This window comes from Natator depressus, chromosome 5 (assembly GCF_965152275.1).
Source record: "Natator depressus isolate rNatDep1 chromosome 5, rNatDep2.hap1, whole genome shotgun sequence".
In the NCBI taxonomy this organism is placed as follows: domain Eukaryota; kingdom Metazoa; phylum Chordata; order Testudines; family Cheloniidae; genus Natator; species Natator depressus.
The window spans coordinates 63,351,197-63,373,138 of record NC_134238.1 but is presented as its reverse complement, the minus strand read 5'-3'; the positions used below and the strand labels follow the sequence as shown (position 1 = coordinate 63,373,138).

Genomic DNA, 21,942 nt, shown 5'->3' with positions numbered 1-21,942 from the left:
CGATAAGCTCAGGGACGGAGATGATAGGGGGAGCACAGAAACATTTGCACCTGCAAGGGGACAAAAAGGGAGAATAAAATGTAAGATGATACATTTCTGAGAACAAAAGGGAGACTCTTTCATAGTGAATCAAGCAATTCACAGCAGACAGCACATGTGCTTTAGGTACAACGTCGCATTTTGCTTTTTATATTGAGTGTCTGCTGGAATAGTGACACATCACACATGGCTGATTTCCTGGAATCATAAAATAACAGTAATTGGTCAGATAGAGCATAGAATTATTGTATCTATGAGATGAATACTGTTAATTGCATTTTATTCTTAAAAGGAATGGGTTTTTTTTTTTAAGAAAAATACTTTTTGCATAGATGCCCAGTTTCTATGTTCCTGTATTGTAACTTTGTTAAACTAATTGGAGAAAAAAAAAAAGGCTTTACTTTATAGACATGGAGTGTCACTGTGAAGGCTGACAAGTTCCATATTCAACCTACTTTAAAAATTCCAGGACTGGTTGTCATTTATATCAAGGCCTCTTTACATCAACCTGATAGTGTAAAGGGGCTTTAATGTGGCAATAAGCTATATTTACATTTCTTTTAGGGGCATTTTGCAAAGCTAGAGAAGTGTACATAATGTACAGAAGTGTACATAATGTCTCATGACATTAGTGTAAATGAGAATCAAGTCTTACTGGTCATGAAATATAAAGAGTTAAAACTGCTTTTGCCATGCAATGCAACAGCAAAATCTGTGGGCTAACAGAGATGGTCTTTAACGTAGAAGTTGCTTTACTTTCTGTAGAGGTCTTCAGACTTTGGGGGGGTATTCTTTAAATGGCTGTTTGAGAGAAGTTTGTCTAATAATAATTTTTAGAGTGCATTTTACTGTGCATAACTTCTAAAACAAAGGATAATGTGAACACTTCAGCTTTTCAGGTAGATGACTTTCCAACATCAAGCACAGGACATGAGATTACTCTCTGAATACAGGTGGATGGATGTACTCCTTACCATCTTGTTTGTCTGTCTTCCTTTTCTGTACAGGCCTGTTCCTAAGAAAAATCCTTGTTTATTTCAGTGGTCAGAATGCTCACAGGAATGGAGCAGACAAGCAGGTTGAGGGATGGTGCAAACAAAACAAAGCTGATAGAATATATTCTATGCATGAATAGAAGGTAATATGTTGGAGATGTAATTTTAGATTTACCAGCGCTAAGAAGATCCCTTTCAGCATTGATTAAATGTACCCTGACAGCCAGGATAGAAAACATCGCACACCATAGATTCAGTTTTCAGTAAATAAGGGATGGGGAAATTTCCCAGTGTGATTTTAAGTGATGACTATTGATGGATCTTTCTGTGAAAATTCTTAGCCTTAGGTGGTGTACAGACGTGCCATCTCATTGTTCGTAAAACCTCTTTCTCTAAGACCATTTTTACTGGTATCTGCATTATTTCAGCTCCTACTTAACTGAGAAATCAGTGATGTCCTAACATGTTACTGGAAACCACGGAAAAGCCCTGCTATGATCTTATTAGTAGCACATACAGGGCAAAATTCTGGCTTCACTTGCTCCAGTGTAAGTCTGAAGTCTGAACACCATTGGATTCCATAGGCTCTCCCAATTGATCCAGAGATCAGAATTTGGGCCACTTATTAGCAATAGCTATTGCCATCAATATAGAACCAAAACATCTTCTCCTCCATTAAAACTCAGTGGGGGGCTCTCTGCTTGGGGCTCCTCAGAGCTATTCCTCCTCCTCCTCCCGTGTCATCCCTTTGAGAGGGTGAAGGAAATAAGCCACCAAGCCTCCCTCTAAGCCAGACAGATTCCCAGCTATCTAGGGCTACATCCACATTAGTGATTGTACATGTGTCCAGCTGTGACATAAGCTTGTCCACAGCTAAACCCCGAGAAGCACATGTCTGAATCATAGAATATCAGGGTTGGAAGGGACCTCAGGAGGTCATCTAGTCCAACCCCCTGCTAAAAGCTGGGCCAATCCCAAATTTTTGCCCCAGATCCCTAAATGGCCCCCTCAAGGATTGAACTCACAAGCCAGGTTTAGCAGGCCAATGCTCAAACCACTGAGCTACCCCACCTCCCCTAAGGTGACTAGAGGGTGAGTAAGGTAGCATATCTGAGGGGTATCAGTACATACATGCCTCAGACCAGTGTGCAGTGTAGATGGGGGTAAGGGGCATATACTAAATCTCAAGTTTAAATAGTCCTCCTCCCCCATTCCCATAATGCACTGAAAACTTTTCTGCCTGAGTCTTACCCAGTCCATAAAAGTCCCTGTCCCCCTATTTTCACCAATAGTAGCAAGCTGCCCATATAGAACAGCATTCCAGAGTGCTCTTTTGATCAGTACAGGTGAACCAAGAATCCTACTCCAAGAGCAGTCATCTGGACCACTAACCACACCCAGGGGTGCCAGAACAGGAGAGTCAGGGGGTCATGGCTCTCCCACTTTTTACTGGCCATAAGGGAGAGGGAGCAGAGAGGCGTGAACAGGGGGCAGGGTCTTGGGGGGGAAGAGGTGACATGGGAGAGGGGTCTGGGGCAGGGGATAAGGGGTGGCAAGAGAGAGGGACATCAGGGGAGTGGGTGATGAGGGTGGGGCCTCAGGGAGAAGGGGTAGCTCGGTGTGGGTGGGGCCACAGTTCGGGCACCAGTGCCTCCCCACTTTTAGGGACTTTCTGCCACTCCTGATCACACCCACATGCTGATCAATGTGGTAAGAGTACACCGTCCTCCACATGTTCACTCAGAGTGGCAGGAACATACAGGTCTAAGGGAAATTTCCTGGATGCTGGAACAGGCAGGCATTGAGTGGACTCCAGCTCAGTGCTAGGAACACATCAAGCACCTGAGGCTCCTGTACAGGAGGGCAAAAGACTCCAACTGTCACTGCAGGACAGCTTCTTGTACATGCCCCTTCTGTGACAAGCATGACTGTGTGCTTTCAAGGGCTCCCACTACAGACCCCAAACTGGCTCATAACCCCTTCCTCAGACAAAGAGGTGCTCATTAGGGCCAGGATGAGGAAGCAGTAGTGACTCTGAATGGCCCTATAGGATAAGGAACATATGATTCTGCATCTCCACCTGGAGCAGCCAGTTAAGGAAACCCCTTTGTCCCCAGTGAATTAGAGGAAGATCCTGAGCTGTGGCATGAACCCCAAACCAAGGCTGCTAAGTTATAATTGGACCCCCGACCCCATCCCTATCCCCTCTTTCTCTGGTGCTACAGGCCTGGTTTTAAGCCCAGTCTGTGACAGATTTGTTACCAATCTGCCTGGGGTGTCAGGTGATCAGGCTGAGACCACAGGATCGTTAAGGGAGGAGATGACAGAACGCACCAAGTGTCTAAGTTTTAAAGCTTTATTGATAAAATAAAATAACAGCGGAGAGTGCTGGTGGGGGGGGGTTCCCCACATCATTCAGAGGAAGGAAGAAAGCTTTAGTGCCCCAAGCCCTAACCCACTTTCATACTCACACCCGCACTACCTGAGGCTGGCCAGGCCTGGGTGTAATGTAAGAAGAAGAGGGGGAGGGATGAACGGGAGTTCTGTCCTGTGCGCACAGGTCATCTAGGGTCTGCTGCCAATCTCCAATTTGCTTCAGCTCTAGGGAGGGTTTTAAACCTTAGGGTCCTTTGGGGGGCATCTCAGTCTGGGACTTCGTGCTCCCCCCCACCCCCCGTGCTCTTTGTACTGGTCCAAGCCAGCCTTTCATGATGTCTTCAGTTTTCCCAAAACATCCTGGCTTTAGGGACGCTACATCAGTTGTTTCCCCGCCTCGTCAGCCTTCACTATCTCGCTCGGTTTTGCAGCCGCTGCATGTTTATGCAGTTGAATCTTCTTTTCTCGCTGCTGGTCAGAGTTGGAATCCAACACCCCTCCCGCCCCGGTCTTTGGTTGTGTGCTGTCACCTTGAGCTGGAGCCAGCATCTTATCTTCAGACTGAGCTAGCCAAAGTGTTGAGTGAACTTGTTCTCTGCTCTCTCCCTCCTTCCCCCTTTGGCCTCTTGCAGCCTGCAAAGGAATGTTCACTCCCCACTCACACCTTTGACCCTCCCCAAAATGCTTTGCGATGCTTGCAACAGCGTTAGCAACATGCAGTGCTGATCTGCCTTCTCAAGGAACCCCCTGGGCGGGGTGTGGGGGTGTGACAAGTCCCCACACCCCATCAACCTTTACGTGGTCTCCCCACAAGACACAGCTAGACAGTTGTGGTCCATGCCAGCTCCCCACTGCTGCGTGCATGGCTCTTACCCTGACCTGGCTCCAGCAGAGGGGCAAAGCCTCGGACCCGCAGCCTGGCCATGGTAAGAGCCACATGGGCAGTTGTGGGGAGCAGTGGCGGACCCCTGGTGTGGGGGTCTGAGAGCGGCCCCCTGCCTATGTCCCTCCCCACCCCCCCAGGACTCCACCCCAGAGAGGTGGCAGGTCTACACCAGATCCCCAAAGCTGTCCACATGGCTCTTACCAGGGCCAGGCTGCGGCTCCAGGCCCCACCCCTCAGCTGGAGCTGGGTTGGGGTAAGAGCCACACTGGCAGCTGTGGGGAGCCTGGGTCCCTCTATCTGCTCTCGGCGGAAGCCCCAGAGGACAGGAACATGGGCAGGGAGCTGCCTTTGCCCCCCGGCCCTCCCTGAAGGGACGGGGTTGGGCTCCCTGGCCCCACTCTGACTTCTGGTTTGGGGGAGGGCCTCGGTGGCAGGGCCCCTGGACCCCTACTTTTGGGAAGGCTCCACTGCCCATGATGCTAGCTGAGCGTATCATCAGTTTCATCAGAACTGCTTCCCATTTCTTCTGTAAGTTTTTTTCAGCAAACTTCTAGTGCAGAAAGGAAGTCCAGCTGGGTCTTGAGGTTCAACAGCCATGCAAATCTGCTTGGTCCATCATTATAGTTGGCCAAATCTCTCCATTCTGCAATAGGTAGAGGAGCGACCATAAACAAAAACATCTCTCTGGCATGGAGTGCCACATCTCCTCTACAGGGCCGGAACAATTTTCCATTTTGGGACCCTGAAAACACTTTACATACTCCAAATATTGGCAACTCTTAAAGAAGAAATTGCAAACTGGTAATATCACTCCTGAAGGAACTGCCCCCAACCCCATGAGACACTATGAAAATTTTAATTTTTTAAAGAACACTATGACATGTGTCCTACTATTAACAGCCTCTGCTACTTCTTCAGGAGCTGCAAAAGTTGTCTGAGACCCAATGATAGTCTAATAGTCATTTCTGGAATGCTGAGAAGTATCTGTATTGTGGACTCCCACAGCAAAGTTATCTGTGGTGGGGAATTCTCAGCTTCATCCAAATGGAATATATATAAATAAAATGCTAGCTACCCTGGTCTTTGAATTGGCAGGACCTTCAACTCCTGAGAGGGAAAGCATTCAGCCCAGAGGGCAGGGAACATTACCCCACAGGCAGCCTGAGAAGCATCCTGGAGGAGCTGCTCATTGGCATGGACAGAAGGAACCAGGAGCAGTTTGAGTTTCTCAGGGCACAGGGTGATCACAGGGGCTCTTTAGCAGGAAGAGATACTGAGGAACCAACTTCTGGAGTAGGAGGCACACCACAGGGAACAGGAACATGCCCTTAGGGAATGGGAGCGTTCCCTAATGGAGATGCTGATAGAAATGGTGGCCAAATGAATTTGGGGTCCACCTGCCACCATGGCCACTGCCTCTTGCCCTAAGCCACCATCACTACCTTTTCTTCTATCCCTGACTGCCACCACGCATGCCTCCAAGTGACAAGGAGAAGTCTGCAGGACTCCCAGGACCACACCCTCCACTGGCATCCAAAAACCTTCACATGGAGCCCCTCCTCTCAAGTGTTCAGGAGGGGAATTATAAACCCTCAGGTGTCCCTGAAACCCACCAAGTGCTTGCCTCCCAAGTCCTGTGTAGGAGACATCCCGGTTTGTTCCCAAGAACAATTTCCCCTGTTATTCCTTCCTCATTAGGGAGAGGGGTAGGGCAAGGAGATGGGTGAAGAGACATTAACATTTGGGTGCTGTTCACACATTCAGTCCCAATGTGTTTTGTTGGTTTTTATGTCTTTCAAAAATATATTCAATTATGTGTTCCCTAACTTTTAATAAAGATTCTACCTGCAGTTTGTTTGTCTTGTGTGTGGACCCTCCTTCTTCAGTATGATGAATGTAAGAGATGTTTTTAGGTTCAGGATTGGGCTGCATGATTTACAGCATGTGAATTGGAACAGTGTAACTGCTTCGTGCCATCACACTGCAAACACTTTTCATTCTGTCCTACGCCCACAACCCCACAGTTAAGAAATATCCAAATTCCCAAGGATACAGAGGAAGGATAGGGAAAGTGTTAGGTTAGGTGTTTACAGAAAGAAGTGCTACTTCTAAAAGTAGCAGACCTCACCATAGAAAATGAGTACAGAAATATCTTTATGGCTTGGTTTGCATGCAGAAAAATGAAACAATTCAAGTAACAATGCAGGCATCTGCCACAGTTATTAATCATCCCCCTCTCCCCCAGACCATGACCACCTTCAGCCTGGGGATTAATACTCCATAGCTTGTAAGTATAGTCAGCATCGCTGACAAAGAACAGGTTAAAAAAAAAAAAAGAATAGGTGCAGTCCCCAAAGCAAACCGTTAAGAGATTGAGCTCTCCCGCTAACAGAGGTTCGTAAACAATTGAACAGTTAAGACAAAAGCATTGCACAATGATCACATTACAACTCAGCCACCACTTTCTGCAGCACAAACCAACCTTAAGGTGATAACCCACTGGAGGTGCCCTGTAATAAATTGTCTGTAATGTGTGAATTGCTCAGGAATGAATAGCTAGTGAGCATTGGCTACAGGAAAACAAAGCCCCACAAGCATGTGCCAGTGTTCCATAATGTGCTTTTCCAGCAGCTGCAGAGGGTGTACAGATGGCCCTTGAGGCAGGTAGATGTCATCCTCTGCCTCCCTGCTGTCCGAAGTTGTGTGCACATATGGTATCTTTGATTTCCCTTGGCTTTTGGGGACCAGGACCAGTGTGCATGTGATATGGGTGGGATCTGGCTACCTGTTTGGAGTTTGTAAACCAGACTTGTCCTGTGCTCACTTGGGGTGGGGCCCACTCCTCACAAACATTATGGAGTGCTCAGCAGGTGATGATTATATGAAAGGCATTGGCCACTTTGGCATCCTGATGAGTGCAGTATTTACTACGGTTTATGTACTGTACATTGTAAAAATGCATATTAGAAGTGAAACAAAACTAAAAACGAAACAAAACTATGCAATCAAAAGTTCTTCTGAATAAAAAAATGAATACATCTTAAAATTAGCATCTTTAAAATTACAGGTAGAAAATTAGCACCATATTTGAACTATAAAAAGATAATTCCAAATACTCCCTTATGTCTTAGAGCAGTTGAAGTGTGTTTCTTTATATCACATAAATCAATTCTTATGTTGCATCAATCTTTGTGTAAGAGAGCACACAAAAAAATCCTTTTGAAATCAGAAAGTGTTGCCATTTTTTACTGAATATTCACTTTAAGATGGCTACTGATGCTAAAATGCAAATTGAAGATGGAAGCAAAGTGGAGTGGAAGACATTTGTAGTAGCCACAAGTGATCAGATGTAGTGATTCATAATGAGGAACGTGGTAACTATTTAGCCTGAACAGTAAGTTTCTCAACTGTACCCATTCACAAAAAAGACCTGGTCATCATTTTGGAAAGCTTAATGAAAACTTCATCTCTGTCACAGTGGATAAAATTTACATATACATAAACAGAGGATAGGAAAACATTCTTGCTTCAGGACCTCAGCCAACCTGATGACTTTAGGAGGACACATCCTCTGTAAGTAGGCTTTTCCTTAGTTGTCCATTATGAACAATTCTTGCACCTTTCTTTAAAGCATATGATGCTCACCTTTGCCAAAGATGGGACTTCTGGTCTGATGTGCCATGGCAATTCCTTTGTTCCTACCTGGTAGAAAAATGGGTTGGAGGGATAGGTAGATGAAGGTACAGGATTATTCTTATTTTAACCGAACCATTTACCTATCTCAAGTACAGGTGGAAGTTGGATACTTTAATAGTAAGTGACACTATTCCCCAAAAGAAAAAAAATTGTATGGTACAGCAATAGCTATAAAAGTGGTTTCAGTCATGCAAATCTATGTGGACGATCTTTCCTCTATAATTATTTCCATTGATTAAGAAAATGTAGAGCATTCCATCAAAGGCAGAAAAAGCCACTGAAATGTTCATCATTCTTGGTATTTTTCAAATATTGTTTGAGAATTAGCTGGTCAGATGCAGTTTTTACTTTTCAAGCTCCTTTTAGTAATATGAAATAATGTTTCTTTACACAAAAGACTTGCTCAGTAAAAGAACAATATGTTAAATCATCCATTCTGATGACAAATGAATAAGTAGTATGAACTGATGGTCACTCTCAGATATTTCTTAATTTTGCCAAATTAAGGAATTAGTATAATCTTTTTTCTGAACATGCTGCAAAAATATATGATTCAGTCATGTTTTCCCCATGCTTAGTGCTTATTAAATAAATTCTGTCTCGTAGCTGGCTAGTTCGTAGAGAAAAATCACAAGCCATCCATCACTTACTGAGATTCAGATAACTGTACCTAATGTGAAGCCTATTTATCTTCATTCAGGTATAAAATTATAATCAGTTTAACATTAATTCATTCCTAGATTTTCTTTTTTCTTGAGTGTTATCAATTTAAAAATATATTGCTGAAGCATAGCTACTGGTAAATCTTATTTGTATTGGAAAAATACATGTCCATCATTGCACTACCTCCAAACCTATTGGAAAAATGTCCTAAGACCCTAATGATCTCTGTGCCATTTTATTCACCTAATGGGAAGGCAATATTTGTGCTAGATAATATTTAGTGATGAGTGAACATTAAAAATTTTGAAGTTCAGATAAGCATTTAAAAGTTTTATTTTCAAAAATATTCAATGGACAAGATTCTCAAAAGTAACCAGTGATTTTTTTGGGTGCCTTGATTTTTCTTTACCCAACTTGAGACAAGGATCCTGACTTACAGAGAATGGTTGCTTGGGCTTAGCACCCAGCAGGGATCAATTCTTATATCAATGAGAGGCTCTGTGAAGATCCTGAGCAGAAACAATAGCACAGGGAAAGAAGGCAAGAGATCATCAGGAGATGTTCCACAGGAGAGCAATATAGCTGAGGGATAGGGCAGGAAGCTTCAGATTAAAGGGTCTATTCTAGGCCATACAGACCTTTGAGGGTCCCGGAAGGTCCCTTAGTGTTTATGATACTCCCACACCTCATTATCCTTAATAAAGAGAAGTAACATCTGCCTGAGAAGTGGGAGCCTCAGACTCAGGGGAGCTATTTTAATTGCTTGTGATGGTGCGTTTTCACAGCCTATGCATAAAAAAATTAAATAGGGTAGTATTCTAACTGATGGGTAGCTGCTAAGTGGTAATTGCATTCTCGGCAGGATCATGGTGCTGTTGGCAACAATGACAGAGATGGAAAGGGTTTGGGAGGAAAGAAAAAAGAGTTCAGTTTGGTCCCTCTTTAAGTTGTGGGTGAGATATCCAGGAGATGTCAGAGACACACGCTCAGATGTGGTTGGATGGAGGGGGACAGCTCTAAAGTGGAGAGATGGATTTGTGGGTCATTAGCATAGAGATGGGAGGTGAAACAGTTTGAGTGGATGTGGTCACTACAAAAAGGGTGCAATGCATGAAGAAGAGTGGACCAGTAATGAAGCCCTGTGCAATGCCCATGGAAATGGAAGAGGGAACACCAAAAGAGACATTGAAAGAGTGACCGAAGCAATAGGAATAGAATTAAGAGAGGCTGGAATCACAAAAGCTAAAGGAGAACGAGATTTCAGGAAGAAGGGTGTTATCAACGTGTCCAAAGCAGCAAAGAGGTCATGGAGGATAGAATAGAGACCCTGAGATTTGGTCATCAAAAGGCAGTTGGTGAGTGTAGTATCATCAGCATGGAGGGCGGTTGGGGGGGATAGGTTGGAGTGGGTTAAGAATAGTGCTGGGAGGAGAGAATTTTGAGGCAAAAGTTATAGATGACATTAATTGGTTTAGAGGTGAGGACTGGGGAGAGAACAACATTTTGTATTGTGAGAGGGAAGGGACCTGAGAGAATGAGATGTTATGTAGAAAGCTGATGGAGTGAGTGAATTATAGGCCCTACAACAGCAAAACCCAGACAGGATTGTTATAATATTCATTTCAGTTCCAGAAAATTAGCAAAAATTTATCGTGTTGAAGTTGTGCTTTTTACTCTACAGTTTAAGACAGCATAATTATTTTTTTTAATTACCATTTAAAAAACAGATTTAAATTATACAGAATATCAAAGTATTCATCATCTTGAATTTTATCACTATCTTTGTGAAATTAAATCAAGTATAAGATCAGTTATACAAGAGAAGCAGCAAAGGAGTGTATATTCACTTGAGAAAAGAGGCATCTGGAAGATTTCTTATATTACTCAAACTTCCCTTAAATGTTGTTGTACATAAACTAAAATGGCATTTTCTGTCCTATTTTGTAATATATAAGGAAATCTATTTGTTTCTGAGTGTCATGCATTGTAATTTCATATTGTTTCTGCATTCGTTATTCCAGTTGGCAAAGCTGAAAAGCTATTATATTTTGTACTGTTAAAACGCCACACACATGAGACACTACAGAGGCAAAGTCCTATTTCTTTCAACCAGCTTCAAAGCACGTTTTAGTCGTTTGCAATGTACATTTCATTGTGGAATTATCTGTTTAAATGGCAACAGGAGCATAAAATATTGCCACAATTTACGGTCCAGAATATAATACCCAATCTTGCAATCCTTTCACAGATCAAACTTTGGAGTTCTTGTAGGGAGAATAACAACATTTCTTAACCACTCATGTCCCACATTAAAAGCATCAATTATATGTAAAAGATCCTCTGCTAGCATAAATGGGGACAACTCCACTGGCTTCAATGGAACTGCACTCATTTAGACCATCTGAAGGCCTGGCCCTATGCGTCCATATGAAAAAGAGCAGGTGTGCCTTACTTTGAACACCAATAATATAAAGAGCACAGCAGTTTCTTGCCTCTTATCTCCATTAATTAGATACATGATCAGAACAAACTAGATTTACTATTTCATGCTTGAGATTGTTTATTGCCCAGAATTGTTAGTAATAAACCGTTAGCCAGTGGCTCAGCTCATTCCCACAGTCAATTCTCATCAGTTACTGATTTCTGTGAATTTTGACCTAGTTGTTAGACAGCAAGAAAACTTAATAACAACTAATAAATGCGGTAACTAGTAATGCACATTTCAGTTTATCTATTTAGATTTTAAAATGCCCATGCAAAAAGCTTTAGGAATCCTAACAGTTAAGGAGACTTACAAGATCATAATGACCACTCAAATTCATTAGGTACTCATAAATAGGAAACATTAACTCAGGAAGCCAGTAAATTAAAGAAACGTAAAAGCGTAATACCTCTCTTTATTAAACATAGCAATAGTCAGTTTTTGTATATCTTCATCTATATATCTTGGAACACCATTCTCCAGACACACTTAATGACCTTTTAAAAAGGTTTTAGGGGCACAGGTCCTCAAAAGGCATTTAGGAGCCTAACTTCCAAGGATTTCAATGGGAGTTAGGCTCCTAAATTCCTTTGAGGATCTGTGCCTACACACTTAAAGTTGAAGATAGCTGAAAGAGCATGTAGGCATCTTACTCCCATGTGACAGAAGGAACTAGGCACCTATTTGTATCTTTAGGCACCTAAATACCTTTGAAATTCTGGCCCTAAGTCTTTAAGCGTTTAATTGTAAGTCCCGTATTTTTGTTATAATAATCTGCTCCTGGGCTAGTGCAGCTATACGCTTACTGAGGACTAGACTGTAAATGTATATTCTAACCATGTATAATCAAACATTGTTGCAACAGCTAGTGTATACATTCTATATACCGTTTTTAAAATATGTGCAATATATTTCACTTTAAATTTCTCATTCTTAAAAAAAAAGACTTGTAAAAATCAATCTGCTCATTAAAATATTTCAATCTCCATTATAAGAGATTCACATTTTGTTCATTTATTATTTAAAATAAAACCTGCTCTTTAAGACCCTATAGAAATAAAATGGCATAGGCCTAGAGAGCATCTTAAATGTTTCAAGAACAAAAACTGTAGAGCAGTGCTCATTTTCCCTATTCTGAATTCCACACACAAGCAATACACATGGTTTATCCTTCATTAAAAATACAAGTGCAAAACTTAACCCGACTGGGATCCGTACCTTCACCCTGGGAAGAAAATAATAACCTATATACCAAGAAACACACATGTTGTAACATTTATAATTGGGAAACTAACTTCTTGTATTGAAGACATAAAAAGAAAAGGCTAGTTAGCCCTGGTCTACACTAGGACTTTAGGTGGAATTTAGCAGCATTAAATCGATGTAAACCTGCACCCGTCCACACGATGAAGCCCTTTATTTCGACTTAAAGGGCTCTTAAAATCGATTTCCTTACTCCACCCCTGACAAGTGGATTAGCGCTTAAATCGGCCTTGCTGGGTCGAATTTGGGGTACTGTGGACACAATTCGACGGTATTGGCCCCCGGGAGCTATCCCAGAGTGCTCCATTTTGACCGCTCTGGACAGCACTCTCAACTCAGATGCACTGGCCAGGTAGACAGGAAAAGAACCGCGAACTTTTGAATCTCATTTCCTGTTTGGCCAGCGTGGCAAGCTGCAGGTGACCATGCAGAGCTCATCAGCAGAGGTGACCATGATGGAGTCCCAGAATCGCAAAAGAGCTCCAGCATGGACCGAACGGGCGGTACGGGATCTGATCGCTGTATGGGGAGAGGAATCCGTGCTATCAGAACTCCGTTCCAGTTTTCGAAATGCCAAAACCTTTGTCAAAATCTCCCAGGGCATGAAGGACAGAGGCCATAACAGGGACCCGAAGCAGTGCCGCGTGAAACTGAAGGAGCTGAGGCAAGCCTACCAGAAAACCAGAGAGGCGAACGGCCGCTCCGGGTCAGAGCCCCAAACATGCCGCTTCTATGATGAGCTGCATGCCATTTTAGGGGGTTCAGCCACCACTACCCCAGCCGTGTTGTTTGACTCCTTCAATGGAGATGGAGGCAATACGGAAGCAGGTTTTGGGGACGAAGAAGATGATGATGATGACGAGGTTGTAGATAGCTCACAGCAAGCAAGCGGAGAAACCGGTTTTCCCGACAGCCAGGAACTGTTTCTCACCCTGGACCTGGAGCCAGTACCCCCTGAACCCACCCAAGGCTGCCTCCTGGACCCAGCAGGCGGAGAAGGGACCTCCGGTGAGTGTACCTTTTAAAATACTATACATGGTTTAAAAGCAAGCATGTGAAAGGATTACTTTGCCCTGGCATTCGCGGCTCTCCTGGATATACTCCCAAAGCCTTTGCAAAAGGTTTCTGGGGAGGGCAGACTTATTGCGTCCTTCATGGTAGGACACTATACCACTCCAGGCCAGTAACACGTACTCGGGAATCATTGTACAACAAAGCATTGCAGTGTATGTTTGCTGGCGTTCAAGCAACATCCGTTCTTTATCTCTCTGTGTTATCCTCAGGAGAGTGAGATATAATCCATGGTCACCTGGTTGAAATAGGGTGCTTTTCTTCAGGGGACACTCAGAGGAGCCCATTCCTGCTGGGCTGTTTGCCTGCGGCTGAACAGAAATGTTCCCCGCTGTTAGCCACAGGGAGGGGGGAGGGTTGAGGGGGTAGCCACGCGGTGGGGGGAGGCAAAATGCGACCTTGGAACGAAAGCACATGTGCTATGTATGTAATGTTAACAGCAAGGTTTACCCTGAAAGAGTGTAGCCAGTGTTTTATAAAATGTGTCTTTTTAAATACCGCTGTCCCTTTTCTTTTCTCCACCAGCTGCATGTGTTTCAATGATCACAGGATCTTCTCCTTCCCAGAGGCTAGTGAAGATTAGAAAGAAAAAAAAACGCACTCGAGATGAAATGTTCTCCGAGCTCATGCTGTCCTCCCACACTGACAGAGCACAGACGAATGCGTGGAGGCAAATAATGTCAGACTGCAGGAAAGCACAAAATGACCCCCAGGAGGAGAGGTGGCGGGCTGAAGAGAGTAAGTGGCGGGCTGAAGAGAGGGCTGAAGCTCGAATGTGGCGGCAGCGTGATGAGAGGAGGCAGGATTCAATGCTGAGGTTGCTGGAGGACCAAACCAGTATGCTCCAGTGTATGGTTGAGCTGCAGCAAAGGCAGCTGGAGCACAGACTGCCACTACAGCCCCTGTGTAACCAACCGCCCTCCTCCCCAAGTTCCATAGCCTCCACACCCAGACGCCCAAGAACGCAGTGGGGGGGCCACCGGCCAACCAGCCACTCCACCACAGAGGATTGCCCAAAAAAAAGAAGGCTGTCATTCAATAAATTTTAAAGTTGTAAACTTTTAAAGTGCTGTGTGGCATTTTCCTTCCCTCCTCCACCACCCCTCCTGGGCTACCTTGGTAGTAATCCCCCTATTTGTGTGATGAATGAATAAAGAATGTATGAATGTGAAGCAACAATGCCTTTATTGCCTCTGCAAGCGGTGATCAAAGGGAGGAGGGGAGGGTGGTTAGCTTACAGGGAAGTAGAGTGAACCAAGGGGCGGGGGGTTTCATCAAGGAGGAACAAACAGAACTTTCACACCGTAGCCTGGCCAGACATGAAACTGGTTTTCAAAGCCTCTCTGATGCGTACCGCACCCTCCTGTGCTCTTCTAACCGCCCTGGTGTCTGGCTGCACGTAACCAGCAGCCAGGCGATTTGCCTCAACCTCCCACCCCACCATAAACGTCTCCCCCTTACTCTCACAGATATTGTGGAGCACACAGCAAGCAGTAATAACAGTGGGAATATTGGTTTCGCTGAGGTCTAAGCGAGTCAGTAAACTGCGCCAGCGCGCCTTTAAACGTCCAAATGCACATTCTACCACCATTCTGCACTTGCTCAGCCTGTAGTTGAACAGCTCCTGACTGCTGTCCAGGCTGCCTGTGTACGGCTTCATGAGCCATGGCATTAAGGGGTAGGCAGGGTCCCCAAGGATACATATAGGCATTTCAACATCACCAACAGTTATTTTCTGGTCTGGGAATAAAGTCCCTTCTTGAAGCTTTTGAAACAGACCAGAGTTCCTGAAGATGCGAGCGTCATGTACCTTTCCCGGCCATCCCACGTTGATGTTGGTGAAACATCCCTTGTGATCCACCAGAGCTTGCAGCACTATTGAAAAGTACCCCTTGCGGTTTATGTACTCACCGGCTTGGTGCTCCGGTGCCAAGATAGGGATATGGGTTCCATCTATGGCCCCACCACAGTTAGGGAATCCCATTGCAGCAAAGCCATCCACTATGACCTGCACATTTCCCAGGGTCACTACCCTTGATATCAGCAGATCTTTGATTGCGTGGGCTACTTGCATCACAGCAGCCCCCACAGTAGATTTGCCCACTCCAAATTGATTCCCAACTGACCGGTAGCTGTCTGGCGTTGCAAGCTTCCACAGGGCTATCGCCACTCGCTTCTCAACTGTGAGGGCTGCTCTCATCTTGGTATTCATGTGCTTCAGGGCAGGGGAAAGCAAGTCACAAAGTTCCATGAAAGTGCCCTTACGCATGCGAAAGTTTCGCAGCCACTGGGAATCGTCCCAGACCTGCAACACTATGCGGTCCCACCAGTCTGTACTTGTTTCCCGAGCCCAGAATCGGCGTTCCACAGCATGAACCTGCCCCATTAGCACCATGATGCATGCATTGGCAGGGCCCATGCTTTCAGAGAAATCTGTGTCCATGTCCTGATCATTCACGTGACCGCGCTGACGTCGCCTCCTCGCACGGTAGCGCTTTGACAGGTTCTGGTGCATATACTGCTGGATAATGCGTGTGGTGTTTAATGTGCTCCTAATTGCCAAAGTGAGCTGAGCGGACTCCATGCTTGCCTTGGTATGGCGTCCGCACAGAAAAAAGGCGCGGAATGATTGTCTGCCGTTGCTCTGACGGAGGGAGGGGCGACTGACGAACGGCTTACAGGGTTGGCTTCAGGGGGCTAAAATCCACAAAGGGGGTGGCTTTACATCAAGGAGTAGTTCAGGCAGGACTTCACGGAGGGTTCCAATAAGAAATGGTGCACCTAAGTTATTGTTCTTATTGGAACAAGGAGGTTAGCCTGGCCTCTGATTGATACATGGCTAGATTTACCTCGCTGCACCTTCTCTGTGAGTGACTGCAGTGTGACCTAGAGGAATGAGTCCCCTAGACAGGGGAGAAGGCAAATGAGTACAAAACAAATCTGGTCTATTTCTTGTTTTGATCCACTCCATCTATCTTTTACATCTTTGGCTGGCAGTAGACGGTGCAGAAGGACTGCAAGCCATCCACATCTCATGGCTGCTCGGCAGAAGATGGTACAGTACGACTGCTAGCCATCCTCATCTCTTGCCTGCCTGGCAGAAGATGGCACAGTATGATTGCTAGCCATCGTCATCTCTTGCCTGCCCGGCAGAAGATGGTACAATACGATTGCTAGCCATCGTCATCTCTTGCCTGCCCGGCAGAAGATGGTACAATACGACTGCTAGCAATCCGTATTGCCTGCCTGCTCACCATTAGACGGTTCAATATGACTGACTGCAGGACTAAAGAGAATGACCTGGTCAAGTCACCAAAAATTTAGTCCCTGCGCCCATGTCTGCCCAGGCGCTCCCAGCCGACGTGGCCAGGAGCACCTCGGACATGACGAGGACGGCTATCAGTCATACTGCACCGTCTGCTGCCAGAAGGCAATGGGTTGCTGCTACTGTGTAGCAATGCCGTACCACGTCTGCCAGCACCCAGGAGACATACGGTGACGGTTACCTGAGCGGGCTCCATGCTTGCGGTGGTATGGCGTCCGCACAGGTAACTCAGGAAAAAAGGCGCGAAACGATTGTCTGCCCTTGCTTTCACGGAGGGAGGGAGGGAGGGAAGGGGGGACTGACGATATGTACCCAGAACCACCCGCGACAATGTTTCAGCCCCATCAGGCATTGGGATCTCAACCCAGAATTCCAATGGGCAGCGGAGACTGCGGGAACTGTGGGATAGCTACTCACAGTGCAACGCTCTGGAAGTCGACTCTAGCCTCGGTACTGTGGAAGCACTCCGCCGAGTTAATGCACTTAATGCACTTCTGTGGGGACACACACACTCGAATATATAAAACCGATTTCTAAAAAACCGACTTCTATAAATTCGACCTTATTCTGTAGTGTAGACATACCCTTAGTGTTTCTCTTATCTTAAATGAGATGTCTGGTTTGTAAATGTTTTACATGCTTTGCCCTTGAATAAAACGCAATCTGTATATCAGTAAACTTAAATTCTTAACTTGTTGCCTCAGGTCATTGTCTAAAGTTATCATAATTGGACTACATTCATTTTTGCCCACAAAAACTGTTCAACTACTTCATACCTCTTTGTCTTAAATGGAACTTGTCAGTTTTGTTATAAAAACAAAACATTTAATGAAAAGTACATTTCAATATACAGATGTTCAAAATATATAAAGTGCACTAATTTTCCAATATATGTAAATATCTCAGCTGAGGTCAAGGAGTGCTCAGTGCACTTCAGGAGTGAAGGGGAGAAGCCTTGAGCTGCTCTGTGTCAGGGTCTAGCCCAGGGGTGGGCAAACTTTTTGGTCCGAGGGCCACATCGGGGTTGCAAAACGGTATGGAGGGCCGGGTAGGGAAGGCTGTGCCTCCCCAGACAGCCTGGTCCCCGCCCCCTATCCGCCCCCTGACTGCCGCCCTCAGAACCCCTGACCCTTCCAACCCCCCCGCTCCATGTCCCCTGACCGCCCGCCCCTAACCACCCCCTGGGGACCCCATGCCCTATCCAACCCCCCCTGCTCCCTGTCCACTGACTGCCCCGACCCCTATCCACACTCCCGCCCCCTGACAGGCCTCCTGGGACCCCCGACCAATCCATCCCTCCCCCACTCCTTGTCTCCTGAATGTCCCCTTCTAGGACCCCCATCCCTAACTGCCCCTCCAGGACCCCACCCCTTATCCAACCCCCCCTGCTCCCTGTCTCCTGACCGCCCTCCCCCCGAACCTCCTCTCCATCCAACCGTCCCCTGTCCCCTTACTGCCCCCCCCCAGGACCTCCTGCCCTCCTCCCCGTGCCCTTACCCTTACCAGGCAGCTCAGAGTGGCAGGACAGGCTTATTTGAAAGCCTGGGAGGAGGGCGGGCGCAAGCCACGCTGTCCGTGCAGCGGCATGACTGCAGGGGAGAGGGGACAGTGGGGGAGGGCCGGGGGCTAGCCTCCCCTGCCGGGCGCTCAGGGGCTGAGAAGGATGGTCCTGCAGGCTGGATGTGGCACACGGGCCGTAGTTTACCCACTCTTGGTCTAGCTCGTGACAAGTTAGAGCAGCTCTTGAGCCACTCTGAGGTTATGTCTACAAGTCAAAAGCTGTGCATGGGCTATCCAGTTAGTGAAGATAAAAATAGCAGTGTGGTACAAGTCCAGCATAGACCCTGGCTATGTACTCAGCTCACAAGCCCACTGTCATAAATATAAAGGGAAGGGTAAACACCTTTAAAATCCCTCCTGGCCAGAGGAAAAACCCTTTCACCTGTTAAGGGTTAAGAAGCTAGGATAACCTCTCTGGCACCTGACCAAAATGACCAATGAGGAGACAAGATACTTTCAAAAGCTGGGAGGAGGGAGAAAAACAAAGGGTTTGTGTCTGTCTGTGTGATGCTTTTGCCGGGGACAGAACAGGAATGGAGTCTTAGAACTTAGTAAGTAATCTAGCTAGATATGTGTTAGATTATGATTCCTTTAAATGGCTGAGAAATTAAGCTGTGCTGAATAAAATGGATATTCCAGTCTGTGTGTCTTTTTTGTAACTTAAGATTTTGCCTAGAGGGATTCTCCATGTTTTGAATCTAATTACCCTGTAAGGTATTTACCATCCTGATTTTACAGAGGTGATTCTTTTTTACTTTTTACTTCTATTAAAATCCTTCTTTTCAGAAACTGAATGCTTTTTCATTGTTCTTAAGATCCAAGGGTTTGGGTCTGTGGTCACCTATGCAAATTGGTGAGGATTTTTACCAAACCTTCCCCAGGAAGTGGGGTGCAAGGGTTGGGAGGATTTTGGGGGGAAAGACGTTTCCAAACAATGCTTTCCTAATAAAAATAAACCCAGATAAACGTTTGGTGGTGGCAGTGGAAGTCCGAGGGCAAAGGGTAAAATAATTTGTACTTTGGGGAAGTTTTAACCTAAGCTGGTAAAAGTAAGCTTAGGAGGTTTTCATGCAGGTCCCCACATCTGTACCCCAGAGTTCAGAGTGAGGAAGGAACCTTGACACCCACGCTGCTTTGTCTTTGCTGCTGTTGCTAGCTGGATTCATGTAGGCTAGTTCATGCACAATTTTTGCTGTGTAGATATACCCTAAGTTGAATGTGCTGCGTATGGCCCCAACCATAGGCGCCGACTCTGTGGGTGCTCTGGGGCTGGAGCAGCCACAGAGAAAAATTAGCTGGCACATAGCACCCACCGGCAACCAAGCTCCCCCCGCCCCCTCCTCACCCGAGTGCTCTGCGCAGGGGGAGGAGCACAGCGCGCTCAGGGGAGGACGTGGAGAAGAGGCGGGGCGGGGGCAGGGAATTGGGGGAAGAGTGTGGAATGGGGGTGGGGCAAGGGTGGTGCAGGGGTGGGGAAAGGGGCAGGGTCAGAGGCGGGTCGAGCACCCCCTGGGAAAGGGAAGTCGGCACCTATCGCCCCAACAGACCATTTTGTCAGTGTGCTATTACTGAGGCATGGATCCTTTGAGCATGCTGCCAATTCTGGCTGCAGGAAGTAATGTAGGAGCCACTATCACAAGTACAGAGCACCTGAGGGGATCTCCTTCTACAGGTGAGCTCTTCCTAGGGGATAGTAAGCTAGCTTAAGGGAACTTTTCCATAGGTTAGGCCCCCTTCCCCCCCAAGTATTGGTAGTAGATGAAGATTTAGGGAAAACCCTTATGCTTTGGGGAACTAACATTAATAAAGCACTTGATGTTGAACTTGCACAGTGCAGTAAGAATCTAGGGTGAGGGAAACATACTCTGTGACAGGCAGTCAGAGCAGTGCTACACTGGTAATCCTTAGCCATCTTAGTGCTCTTTACTACTGGAGCAAGTTAGAACAGCCATGAGCTGCTGGCCGCTTTGGAGAATGGAGTGGTGCAAGTGTGTCATACAACCATATTTGCCCTTCACCCTTATGAAGGTATTTCATAGCATCATATAAATACAGGGCTGAAGGAACCTTAAGAGGCCATCTAGTCCAGCCCCTGTGCTGAGGCAGGACCAAGTAACCCTAGATCTGACCTGATAGATGTTGAACCTGTTCTGAAAAACCTTCAGGGACAAAGATTCACCAACCTCCCTTGGTAACCTATTCCAGTGTTTCAACCTCAAAGCTTAAAAGGTTTTCCTAATATCTAACTTAAACCTCCCTTGTTACTGATTAAGTCAATTACTTCTTATCCTATCTTCAGTGGACATGGAGAACAATTGGTCACTGTATAACAGCCATTAATATATTTGAAGACTTATGTCCCACCTCAGTCTTCTTTTCTTAAGACTAAATATGTCTTTAAAAAAACCAAACACCTTTCCACATAGGTTAGGTTTTCTAAAATCTTTTAATCATTTTTGGTGCTCTTAACTCTCTCCAATTTCTCTATATCTTTCTTTAAGTGCGGTGCTCAGAATTGGACACGAATACCCCGGCTGAGGCTCACCAGTGCTGAGGCGAGCAGGACAATTACTGCCAGTGTCTTACATACAGCACATCTGTTAATACACCGCTGAATGATATTAGCCTTCTTTGCAACTGCATCACATGGCTGACTCTTCAATTTGGGGTCCACTATCACCCGCAGACCCTTTTCAGCGATAGTACCACCTCACCAGTTATTCCCCATTTTGTTGTTAGGAAGGAAAAAAATCAAATGCACAAGTGAAATACTTTGCACTTGTCTATTGACCATCTTATTAATTTCAGACCAATTCTCCAATTTGTCATACTCATTTTGAATTCTAATCCTGTCCTCCAGAGTGCTTGCAACCCACCCCGTTTGGTGTCATCCACAAGTTTTATAAGTATGCTCTTTGCTCCATTATCCAAGTTATTAATGAAAGCACTGAATAGTACCAGATACAGTACTGACCACTGAGAACCCCACTAGATACACCCTCGCAGTGTGATAGCAAACCATTGATTACTCTAAGTATGGCCTTTACACCAGTTGTGCACTATCTTATAGTTATTTCCTCTAGACCATATTTCCCTACTTTGCTTATCGGAATATTATTTTTATATACAGGTTGTAAATATTTTAAGATGATAAGGAAACTCTTTAGAAACAATCCACAACTTATGTTAATGAAAATTCTTTTACTTACTTGCAATTTTGAGGTCTCCTGTTCATTTTCTGTCCTAATGGCAACTTAACACTTTCTTCTTAGTGACTAAGAATGTTACTCGCTTGTGACTAGGTTTTGGTTTTGGTAGAGTAGGTTAGTCAAGTTGTTTTGGGAGAATCTTAATTCCATTTTGATCCACATTTTACAGGCCCGCATTCCTATTATTCCACATAGTCTGCTGCAGGACTCCATCAGGAATGTATTTGTTCAGCTTAGAATCCTTATTAGTATTCCAGAATGTCTTCTGTGATTAACCAAATCAAAACCTTTCAAAGGCAGCAACTCTATTCCAGCTGAAGTGCTGCAGCTGATGCCTCCCTACCAAAACGTTATCCTCTTTTTAATCTGTGGCTTGA

General features: G+C 45.4%; 1 protein-coding gene and 1 long non-coding RNA gene across 2 annotated transcripts; one reads left to right on the top strand and one right to left on the bottom strand.

The window, feature by feature from the left end:
- Positions 1-5: 5 nt before the first annotated feature.
- Positions 6-21,717, bottom strand: LOC141988180 (uncharacterized). The gene is made up of 3 exons (XR_012639686.1): positions 21,566-21,717; positions 7,942-7,998; positions 6-50 (listed from the first exon to the last, which is right to left on the bottom strand). It is a non-coding gene; the product is annotated as an uncharacterized LOC141988180 (long non-coding RNA).
- LOC141987893 (uncharacterized) lies at positions 12,826-17,523 on the top strand. The gene is made up of 3 exons (XM_074953736.1): positions 12,826-13,408; positions 13,997-14,308; positions 17,501-17,523. Exons 1-3 carry the CDS (start codon positions 12,826-12,828, stop codon positions 17,521-17,523), a joined length of 918 nt encoding a protein of 305 aa, XP_074809837.1.
- Positions 21,718-21,942: the final 225 nt, after the last annotated feature.